Source organism: Alosa sapidissima, chromosome 9, assembly GCF_018492685.1.
Source record: "Alosa sapidissima isolate fAloSap1 chromosome 9, fAloSap1.pri, whole genome shotgun sequence".
Classification (NCBI taxonomy): Eukaryota; Metazoa; Chordata; class Actinopteri; order Clupeiformes; family Clupeidae; genus Alosa; species Alosa sapidissima.
This window is the reverse complement of record NC_055965.1, coordinates 6,647,155-6,658,830: the sequence shown is the minus strand read 5'-3', so window position 1 is coordinate 6,658,830 and position 11,676 is coordinate 6,647,155. Positions and strand designations below refer to the sequence as shown.

The 11,676-nt window shown below is 50.1% G+C and overlaps 1 protein-coding gene across 1 annotated transcript in view; it reads left to right on the top strand.

Moving 5' to 3' along the window:
• The window catches only part of LOC121718245 (nucleosome-remodeling factor subunit BPTF-like), a 43,331-nt gene extending 31,875 nt beyond the window's left edge, over window positions 1–11,456 (top strand). The window contains exons 27-35 of the mRNA XM_042103179.1: window positions 9–359; window positions 1,459–1,541; window positions 3,822–4,047; window positions 4,675–4,964; window positions 5,374–5,547; window positions 6,005–6,197; window positions 6,925–7,009; window positions 8,554–8,740; window positions 10,368–11,456. Of these exons, the coding sequence (XP_041959113.1) occupies window positions 9–359; window positions 1,459–1,541; window positions 3,822–4,047; window positions 4,675–4,964; window positions 5,374–5,547; window positions 6,005–6,197; window positions 6,925–7,009; window positions 8,554–8,740; window positions 10,368–10,404 (1,626 nt within the window). The 3' untranslated portion in view covers window positions 10,405–11,456. The remainder of the gene's footprint in view (window positions 1–8; window positions 360–1,458; window positions 1,542–3,821; window positions 4,048–4,674; window positions 4,965–5,373; window positions 5,548–6,004; window positions 6,198–6,924; window positions 7,010–8,553; window positions 8,741–10,367) is intronic.
• Window positions 11,457–11,676: the final 220 nt, after the last annotated feature.

Sequence of the window (11,676 nt, the reverse complement as noted above, 5' to 3'; positions counted from 1 at the left end):
CTCTCCAGATCCAGCTGCAGGCCCAGCAGGGCGGCCTGTCCGGCGGTCAGCAGATCAAGCTGCAGCTGCCCATCCAGCTCCAGCAGCAGCAGCAGCAGCAGCCCCTCACCACCACCACCACCACCGCCGCCGGACAGGGCGCCCAGGCGACGGGGCAGGTGCAGGGGCAGGTGGCGGCGGGCGGTCAGCAGATCCAGAACGTGGTGACCATCCAGACGGCCAGCGTGCAGGAGCAGCTGCGGCGCATCCAGCAGCTGCGAGAGCAGCAGCAGCAGAAGAAGCGGCAGACGCAGGAGGCTAGACGGGAGCAGCAGCAGCAGGCCAGCAGCCAGAGCCAGAGCCAGCTCATCCAGAAACAGGTAACCAAGCAACGGGGGGGGATCATGGGTAGACATGGGTGAGAAGAATCATGGGTAGACATAGGTGAGGTGGAGGTGGTAGACATGGGTCTGGAGGATCATGGGTAGACATGGGTGAGGAGGATCATGGGTAGAGATGGGTGTGGAGGATCATGGATAGAGATGGGTGTGGAGGATCATGGGTAGACATGGGTGTGGAGGATCATGGGTAGAGATGGGTGTGGAGGATCATGGGTAGAGATGGGTGTGGAGGATCATGGTTAGACATGGGTGTGGAGGATCATGGGTAGAGATGGGTGTGGAGGATCATGGGTAGACACAGATCAAAGGGTCCATGGGTGGACTTAAGTGAAGCAGTTCAACTCATCATGGTGGAGCGCAGTGTCCTTTCTATACTGTTCTGTGCTTTGAGGAGAGCAGAGGGGGTGAGAGCTGCACCACAGGGCCGATCCCTTTCATACATAAACAGTCCGCTGTCCTATCGCCTGAGTTTGTGCATCTGGGTTTATTTTCTGAGCCACTGGTGGTGGCCCTGGTGTGTGTGTGTGTGTGTGTGTGTGTGTGAAGGGTTTGTGGTATATGTGTGTGTGCTCTGTGTGTAACCATGTCATGTGTGTGTTTGTGTACATACTGTCACGGTGTGTTTGTGTGTCGGACCCTTATGGGTGTCCCAGGTCCAGGTCCTGCTGTGGTGATGAATGGTATGAGAGAGATTATGTCTGTCCTTTGTATATGTCTATCTGTCTTTGAGGCTGCGTGTGTGTTTATGTGTGTTCGTGTCCACTGTGTTTGGCTTTGTCTTAATAGCGCTTTCTCTGTGCATACATGTGTCTCTTTTCCTGGAAAGGTTCTAGTTGTAGTGGCAGTGCAGTCTGTGTGTGCGTGTGCGCGGTGTGTGCTGTCTGCTCATAGGAGTGTGTGTGTGTGTGTGTGTGTGTGTGTGTTTTCTGCCCGCACACATTAGATTGTGGAAAAGAATGTATGTGTGTGTGTGTGTGTGTGTGTGTGTGTGTGTGTGTATTTATCTGTGTGTATGTGTGTGTGTGTGTGTGTGATGTGCCCAGTGTTTAACCGTGCACTCCCCCTCTGTGGCCTGCAGGTGGTGATGAAGCAGAACGCGGTCATCGAGCACCTGAAGCAGAAGAAGACCATGTCCCCGGCCGAGCGGGAGGAGAACCAGAGGTGAGGTCCCCCGGGGGCCCTCGACCCTCCACTGACCCCTCCCCTCTGTCTGTCTGCCCCCCCCCCGGGCGACCCTGTCACCCTGCCCCCTCCCCACTGCCCACTGTCCTTTTCACCCCCTGCCCGTCCCTGTCCAGCTGAATCATAACACTGTCTCGTCCAGAGGCTCTGACCCAGACTTGGACGGGGGCAGCTGACCACACCGAGCCACAGATGGGTAGACTGCACCTGAAGTGGTCGCTCTCCAGCCGCGCTCCCACTCCCTCTGTGTCCAGTCCAGCAGCGGTCGGCCACTGGCTCATTCTCTCCTTTCATCTCTCTCCATTTTATTCCCCCTCTCTCCCCCAGTGCTTTATTTAAACGCGTGCTCTGTGTGCTCTGTGTGTCACCTCTGCTCCATCTCTACTCTGGGACTCCTTGTGTGCCGTTCTGTTCTCGTGCTGTTGAGTCACTCTCACTGCAGCATCAGCCGTCTGACCATTCCAACGCCTCCTCCTCCTCCTCCTCTTCCTCCTCTCCGTCGTCACTATGTCCATCTCTTGTTTTTTTTTCCCCCTCTCTTTCTCTCGGTCTCAGTCTGGGAACTCATCTTGACCTCTGACCCCCCTCCACAGCTGGTGCTGCTGTGTGTGTGTGTGTGTGTGTGTGTGTGTGTGTGTGTGTGTGTGTGTGTGTGTGTGCTGAAGTGTGTGTGTGTGTGTGTGTGTGTGCTGAAGTGTGTGTGTGTGTGTGTGTGTGTGTGTGTGTGTGGTGTTTTCCCCCATCCTCCTCCACTGCAGGAGAAGAAGCCAGGAGGAGGAGAAGCTCTCCTGCTCCTCTCCTATCCCCTCCTACGCTCTCCTCTCCTGTCCTCTTCCCTCCTTTTCCTGCTCCTCTCCTCCTCTCCTTTCCTCTCTCCTCTCCTCTCCTGCTCCTCTCCTGCTCCTCTACTCTTCCTGCTCCTCTCCTGCTCCTGCTCCTCTTCCTGCTCCTCTCCTCTCTCCTCCTCTCCTCTCCTCCTCCTGCTCCTCCTCCTGCTCCTCTCCTCCTCTTGCTCCTCTTCCTGCTCCTCTCCTCTCCTGCTCCTCTTCCTGCTCCTCTCCTCTCCTGCTCCTCTCCTCTCCTCCTCCTGCTCCTCTCCTCTCCTCTCCTCCTCCTGCTCCTCTCCTGCTCCTCTCCTCTCCTCCACATTGGGCCCTCCTCCCATCCTCAGCTCCAGCACATACCAAAACAAATAATCCGAACAAAAGCACACTTGTGCCCCATCTGGCCTTGGAGCGCTCGCATGTAAAACACGCCGCTGCATAATCAGACAGCACTGTAGTAGTCACTCACTCACTCACTCACTCACTCACTCACGTACTCCCTCACTCACATGGCTGCAAATCTAGAGGGCGGGATGGTGCTGGAACAGCGGATCTGAATAACATGGGCCGTATTTTTTGTTGGGGGGGGGGGGGGGGACTTGTTGGAATGTCTCCCTTTTTAAAAAAAGAAGGAAAAACTCGTCTGTTTGTTCGGGAGAGGGTGTTTCCAATCAGTGTCACTTCAAGTTTCAAACTTGACTTTTTTATTTTCCTCAAAAGAGTTGCAGAAGACTGAAGAGCCTTCATTAACTTTCCATCATAATTCACAGCAATATTTCCAAAAATTTCACTGCTGTTATCTAACGATAGCAACAGGGAAACCGCCTAAAATGTGAACGCAAGGTGATATTAGCCGTATTTCTCGAAAACTTTTGGCACCATTGTTGCTACTTCAACACATTAACGTCGACTGATATTCACCTCCCAGCTCTTGTGTGACTTTATCTGTTCTCCTCAAATTCCTTCAAGTGTGCCAAAGCAAAGTGGACTGTATTTTTAGCTTCAAACAGTCAAATCGCTGTAGCTGATCTCCAGACATAATTTATTCAGGAAAATGGTCATATTAAATAAAACCGTAAATCAAATTATCTGCGTTAACGTAGCGCAAGCGTCAGCGATGGGAACATTTCAAATTAATAAAACGTCTAGTGTAGACATGAACTTTGTGGAGCAAAAAAAATGAAACCTTTTTTTTGTTCATTCTCTTTTCTGTTTTTACTTTTCCCCATTTTTGCCCCATATCCTTCCCATTTTCCAAGAGGATCCAGTGCAAACAAAAGCCTTATCTAAATCACGAAGACATTTTCTTTGGAAAGCATGTGCTGAATATGGCAAAGTTTTCTCTCTCTCTCTCTCTCTCTCTCTCTCTCTCTCTCTCTCTCTCTCGTTCCTCCTTTTTAATTCTCTGCCTCGTGTTTCCTCCCGGGGTCTCCAGGATGATCGTGTGCAATCAGGTGATGAAGTACATCCTGGACAAGATCGACAAGGCCGAGCGACAGGCGGCCAAGAAGCGCAAGCGCGAGGAGTCGGTGGAGCAGAAGCGGAGCAAGCAGAACGCCTCGCGCCTCTCGGCCCTGCTCTACAAGCACAAGGAGCAGCTCAAGGCCGAGATCCTCAAGAAGAGAGCCCTGCTGGACAAGGAGCTGCAGCTGGAGGTGCAGGTGAGCCGTGAGGGGTGTCACTCAAGGGTGGGGGGCCACTGGGGTGGACTCTACCAGAGCACTTCAGGAGAAACATCTCTGGTAACATCTCTGACTGTTTAGTCAGACCTGTGTATCCCTCGGCCTCTTTCTATGTTTTAGCTGTTTTGCCCAACCTCTCTCTTGCCATGTAAAGCACTTTGGGTCAACTCCTGTTGTTTTTAAATGTGCTATATAAATAAAAGTGACTTGACTTGACTAACTATCAGGAAAAATAACAAGGCATTATGAATCAGGCAGGCCTCGTGGGGATGATACACTGCCTCGAGACCATTGTTGATTGTGTGGTATAGACTGCTTTTGAGTGTTGAAGAGAACATGGTTGGCCTTCCTCTTTATACCGGCCCTTAACTTCACAAACACAATAAGCTTTTGCTGTTTGGAGCTGCAAATCTACTCTTAGCCTCATTAACTTTCACATGCTTGTCAGTATCAACTTATGTGCAACATATTTGTGCACTTTTATGAGTGAACATCACAGCCAGCATTGTTTTCATGGACTGAGAGTACCTCAGGTGCGGGTGACTCTGATGCTTTGCCAAAGCTGCCGTGGTGCTGATGTCTCTGGTTTCCCCTCCACCCCACCAGGAGGAGCTGAAGAGGGACCTGGGCAAGCTGCGGCGGGAGAAGGAACGGGCCCAGGCCGCCGCCGCCTCTCAGGCCGCCGCCGCTGCCGCGTCTGCGGTTTCCCACGCCCAGTCCGGCTTGGGCCCGGCCTCCGCCCTGACCGCCACCGGACACAAACGCAAGCGGGAGGAGGAGCGCGACGTCACCTCGGTCAAGGCCAAGAAGAAGAAGATGATCTCCACTACCTCAAAGGCCACCACCAAGGACTCCAAGCTGTACTGTGTCTGCAAGACGCCCTACGACGAGTCCAAGTAAATTTCCATTGAGTTTAGCGTACATCTTACCCATGGTTTCATGAATCAGCATTCTGATGTATAAATAGATCGTCACCATACCTATCACTTTGGGGTTAGTAGCACTTCCACTTCAGAAATGGCAGGCAGAGCTGGCAGGAATCTCTGACGCAATGAAGATCATTGACAGTAGTGCATATATACAGAATACTTATTATTACATAGCTTGTTGCTTTTGGAAATTAATTGTAATTGATACTTGGGGACTGTTTTATATCAGGTTATATTAGATATTGGGAACCTGTCAGGAAACCAGTATTTGAATAATTGTTTCCATAGTTTATTTTTGTCAGTATTTATGTGGTACCTCATCTAAACATCTCCTATCTGACCTGTACCCCCCCCACCCCCCCACCGACTCCACTAGGTTCTACATCGGCTGTGACCTGTGCACAAACTGGTACCATGGCGAATGTGTGGGCGTCACAGAGAAGGAGGCCCTGAAGATGGACGACTACATCTGCGCCGAGTGTAAGCGGGCCCAGGAGGGCAGCACGGAGGAGCTCTACTGCATCTGTCGCACGCCCTATGACGAAGCCCAGTAAGGACCCCGAGAGCAGCCTCTGATTAGCCACTGCAGCCATTGATCGATTAGACTATTGTCATTGGCTTACTGGTTACACTAACGGATCTGACCAAGCTACGTTTTCTGTTGTTAGTTGTCTACAACATTCATATATTTTACTACTGATTGTTTTTTTTCCTGGGAGTCAAATACCTTTAGTCTTCCAGGCTGTGGTCATTCATAACTAGTAAACCAAGGCAGCCAGGGCTTGTGGCCAAGAGTACGCCGCGTAATTACGTGAGCTGTAGAGGTCAGGTTTCAGTAGTACAGCTTGTCAGGACAGGACCTGGACATATCTGTCCCGTCCTTCTTTCCCCCCAAACCAAACATGCTGATTAAAAGGAGCTCATGCCAAGTTATGTCGAGCATGGCCTGACCCATATGCCCCCCCCCCCCCCCCCCCCCGCCTGCCTCCTCTTTCTCGCTCCCTTAGGTTCTACATTGGCTGTGACCGCTGCCAGAACTGGTACCACGGCCGCTGCGTGGGCATCCTGCAGAGCGAGGCCACGCACATCGACGTGTACGTGTGCCCGCAGTGCCAGTCCACGGAGGACGCCATGACCGTGCTCACGCCGCTCACCGACAAGGACTACGAGGGCCTGCGGCGGATCCTGCGCTCCCTACAGGTACGGCGACGTGCGAAGCCAGCTCGCCCACATGTGTCCACCCAAGCCCTCTCTCTCTCTCTCTCTCTCTCTCTCTCTCTCTCTCTCTCTCTCTCTCTCTCTCTCTCTCTCTCTCTCTCTCTCTCTCCTTTCTTTCTCTTTCTCTTTCTCTCTCTCCCTCTCTCTCTCTCTCTCTCTCTCTCTCTCTCTCTCCTTTCTTTCTCTTTCTCTTTCTCTCTCTCTCCCTCCAGTCACCGTGGAAACAATACAGGCGCTGTTCTCCCTCACCATCCCCTCCTTTATCTGATCTGCAGCGCTCCGTCCAGGCCTCTCCTTGGACGTCTTCCCGGGAGAGTTTGCTTTTCTCTCTCTTCCCTCTTTTTCTTCTTCTTCGTCTTCGTGTTTTGTTTGGTTTTTTTTGTTGTTCATTTTTGTCCTTTTATTCTTTTTCTTTAGTCTTTATTTCTCGCATTCTATGCCTCCCCTTGCTTTGTTCTCTCCCTGCCTGTGTTTCCCCTCGTGCGTGGTCGGGGGAGAGTGGAAGGGAGAGCACATCTGGTCTTATTGAACCAGCTGCTTCCAATATCGGGCCTCATGGTTTGTTTTGTTTCTTCGTTTTTTTCATGCAAAGGTCTTTCTCTCCCTCCCTCTCTCTCCCCCCTCCCTCCCTCCTATTCTCTTTATTCCCTCCCTCTCTCCCTCTCTCTCTCTCTCTCTCTCTCTCTCTCTCTCATCCTGCTTTTCTCAGGCACACAAAATGGCGTGGCCCTTCCTGGAGCCGGTGGATCCCAACGATGCTCCAGATTACTACGGCGTCATAAAGGAGCCCATGGGTACGTAGTCCCAAGAGCGCACACACACACACACACACACACGCCCAGCCCCACCACCACCACCAGCCCCATCAGACCCACCACCACCACCAGCCCCATCAGACCCACCACCACCACCAGCCCCATGAAACCCCACCACCACCACCAGCCCCATGAAACCCCACCACCACCACCAGCCCCATGAAACCCCACCACCACCACCAGCCCCATCAAACCCCACCTCCACCACCAGCCCCATGAAACCCCACCTCCACCACCAGCCCCATCAAACCCCACCACCACCAGCCCCATGAAACCCCACCACCACCACCAGCCCCATCAGACCCACCACCACCACCACCAGCCCCATGAAACCCCACCACCACCACCAGCCCCATCAAACCCCACCACCACCACCACCAGCCCCATGAAACCCCACCACCACCACCAGCCCCATGAAACCCCCCCCACCAGCCCCATCAAACCCCACCACCACCACCACCAGCCCCATGAAACCCCACCACCACCACCACCAACCCCATGAAACCCCACCACCACCACCACCAGCCCCATCAGACCCCACCGCCTCCAGCCCCACACCTCTCCGGGTGCTGGTGGAGGTGCCACGGCTGCACTCTTTAATCATGAAAAAGCTCCGTGACGGACGGCCGGTCGGCCCCCCGGGTGTTTTTTGACCGGCCTGTTGAGGGTGGCGGGGGGGAGGGGGAGTAAATTGCCTCGCCGCGCCCGTCCAGCGGTGGCCATTAGCGGAAAAGCCCCCCAACTCAGATCAAACTGCCCATGTAAATGGCGACTTGCGTCAACACGCCCTTTTGAACTGGCGAACAAACAAGCCATTAATGAGTCCAGGACAAGCCTCGCACACAGCAGCTCTCTGTGGCGCTGGAACGCGCGCCACCCTCTCTCTCTCTGTCTGTCTCTCTCTCTCTCTCTCTCTCTCTCTCTCTCTCTCTCTCTCTCTCTCTCTCTTCAGTTTCACTGGGTGCCCCAAAGAGACTTGAAGGGGGCCAAGCGCCAGAGGAGTTTTTCACTCCTTCAGCTTTTCCATGCAGTCAAAGGTGGACGTTGATGCCGGTCAAAGGCGCTGGCCCCTTTGATACGCACTCCAGGTCGCCCAGCTGACTTGGGCAGTGGTGGGGGGGGGGGGGCGGTTGGGTGGGGAGGGAGGGTGAGAATCGGATATGTTTATTTGGACTCAGCTCCCCCCGGGGCAGAGGCTGGAACCCCAGCAGTAGCTGCCCTGTGTGTTGAAGGGGGAGGCTGTGCAAGCCGGCTAGCTGACTGGCCACTGTTGAAATCATACCTACTCCGAAGGTGGCCTGCAAAACGTTTTTTATCAGGCCCAAAAGCAAAATAACGGTTTTAAAAACCACAGTGCTAGTGATCTGAATGAGATTTAGTTTTTTTCAGTGTAATTGAACGTTTTTGTAATAATTTGTGCCTACTGGTTGTGTCTTCAGGTCTCATATTATGTTATAAGTAGTGTATCTTTTTTTTTAAACTTTTTTTTTTAATAAATCGCAACTTTCTTGTCCCCATCCCAGACCTCTCCACAATGGAGGAAAGGTTGCAGAAGCGCTTCTACGTCAAGCTCACGGAGTTTGTGGCGGACATGACCAAAATCTTCGACAACTGCCGCTACTACAACCCCAGCGACTCGCCCTTCTATCAGTGTGCCGAGGTCCTGGAGAACTTCTTTGTGCAGAAACTCAAAGCGTTCAAAGCAAGCAGGTAATGTTCCAGAGAACTTTTTATATTTATAAATATATATATTTATACATGCTCATCTCTCGATCTTTCATTCTCTCTCTCGGTCATGTTTATTTTGTGCTCCTCTTCTTCCATGAGCTTTGTGGCTTGTTGCTCTCCTGGGCCTTCCCATTTCCCCTCCTCAGGCCTCAGTCATCCTCTTGTGGGATGATTGCTGGCTTTAATCATGAACATGACCTGCTTTTAGCTGGCTGACCAGAAATGTCACTCCTTTATTGCTGCTCTCCCTGTCACTGTCACGGAGTAGTCGAGCATCTCCACCATTAGCTGTGTGCTAATGCTATGTTTATGTATTTGTTTTTGTTTAATTGTAATGCTAGTCTGTGTGTGGACAAAATATAGGACAACCGTTAACTTAGCTTGCTGTATTGCTAGCCTTAGCTTCAATACCGTGTGCCGCCTTTTGGGATGCCCAACGCCCCCAAGGTTTTGTGTTTGCTTCTGTTGTCATGGCTACGTGCTCGGCATGCGTTTTTTTTTATTTACATCATCCATTCTCTCTCTCTCTCTCTCCTTCTCTTCCCTACAGATTGTGATGTCATGTTTCAGACGTTGTAGGTGGAAACTGAACTGGATGCCAGGGTCACTCTAAAATAACCAATTGTGGACCTCTGTGTTTGTTTGTCTCTAGTCAAACAAAAATTGGCAGCATTATGTTTTCATTGTTTTGTGTATGGACGTACAGATGAAAACAATTGAAGTTGCACTGTACAAATCAAACCGTTTGTCATCGTGGCAGCCATGTCGGGTCTCAAAGCAAGGGAAAATGTTGTCATTTTTTCAAGCGGTTGCTATATTACCTCCAGTTCATCAGTATATGTATAAAGAACAGTATGAAATGTACCAAGAATAGTCAACCTTCCCCTTTTTGGTTGATTTGGTCCCAAAATCATTATAGCGCCAGGTATTCCGTAATGAAATAAGGCTGGTTATTCCATAATGAAATGAGGCTGGTTATTCCGTAATGAAATAAGGCTGGTTATTCCGTAATGAAATAAGGCTGGTTATTCCGTAATGAAAGGAGTCGGGTTATTCCATAATGAATTGATAGACATTACAGGTAGTTAGTCTCGCCAAACGTTATTCAGGTGGCTTTTTAAACTTTATTCATGAGGAGTTGTTGAATAAGCTGAACTTGGTTCTGTTCTTATTAGGACAGTCAAACAAATATTTTCATTTACCAGTATTTCCTTTTTTTTTTTTTTTTTAGCCTTTTGTACATTGTATTTTACATCCATTTATATCCTTTTGTGAAGGAGCAACTTAAAGTAAATAATGGTAGATACATTGTTATTAGGCCAGTGGAAGTTTCCAGTGGCGCTCATGTTAGTTTCTTTAGTTCATTTCTGGTGAACTCTGCTCTCATGTCAGGAGCCGTATATGGGATGTTCTCTTTGTATATGAAAGGCTAATAACACACCAACATGGCTGCTGTCTCTCCTGAATTTTTTCCCTTCAACTAAAACAATGTCTGACCCACTGGCATCCTGTGTTTTGTATTCCTTAGTGCATTTATTACCTGTTAAGCTTTTAAAAAATAATCCAAGGGGGTCTTTACCTGTTTCCTCTTTCTTTCCGTATTCTGTAGGTCTCATAACAACAAGCTACAGTCAACAGCTTCTTAGAGTACACCATCAATAAGCTTTCTAAGAGAAAATGAAAATATAAAAATGAAAACAAGAATGTGGTCTGACAAGTCAAACCCAATGGTGAATCCAGGTTGTCTCCATCTACTCCCCCCCTCTCTCACTCACACACACACACACACACACACACACACACACACACACACACTTACAGCAACTAGAAGCCTTTTTTCTGTTACACACATGCACACAGAGATGGAAAGTTCCTCCCTCGGAAGTTCCCCGTCTGAGTTTTGGGTGGGCAGCGGTGTTGCGAGGAGAGAGGACCACGGTTCCGATCCGTCACCGGGTGGGTGACCACGGTGGCACCTGCACGTTCCACTCCAGTGGAAAAGGGAGATCTGTCTGTTTTTTTTTTTTTGTTTGTTTTTTTTTTCAACTGGGCCACTGCTGTTTTTGTTTCTTTTTCCCCCGTCTCTCTCTCTGTCTCTGTCCCTCCCTATCTCTGACTGTTGCTCTGTCTCTTCCAGCATTCCTGTTGTTTTCCACCCCCTCTGACAGCTAAAGACTCTGATCTCCTGAAGCTGATGAAGCTTCGCCCCCGTTGGGGCCTAAGGACCTGGCCTGTACTGTTCATTTGTGAAGCCGCGCCGCCCAGCAGACTTTCTGACTGCTGTTTTATTGTTGTTGTTTTTTTAGTTTTGTTTGTTTTTATTAAACCTTTATAGTGGCTGTACTACTTCATCTGTACAATCACAAACCAGACTGCAGCTCATTTCTCCTTCGACATCCAGCGTCAATGTCACGGAGTAGAAAAACTTTTTTAAACGATTATTTTTTGGGACTTCTTCAATGACGGTCAGCCACAGAGCGGTTTGTTTTTGAGAACGAATCCTGATGTTCTGTTTCCAGTGAGGCATGTTCATATTGCCCAACAGTAGCCTACAGAGAACGACCGAAGACCAACAACCCCTCATGTATCTCAACCCTGTCCTGTTTATTAAGAAAAGTCAACAATGACCATTTTTAGTTTTTATTTTTCTTTCTTTGTTTTGCCGCTAAAAACGGACATGTTGAAATAGCAGGAGTCGGGATGGGGGGGGGGGGGGGGGCAAGAGATATGGGTGCGGGTGGGCGATCCTCTTGGTCTTAAAAGCCAATGACCGGAACCAACATTTTGTAATTGAAGACATTATCCAATAAAATACCACAAGCATCTCCAAACCATTTCCTCAAAAACAGGAGGAATGCGTAAAGGACCGGATGTTTCTAGAAAAACCATAAAGGGTATATGAAACCTAAATGTAAGGG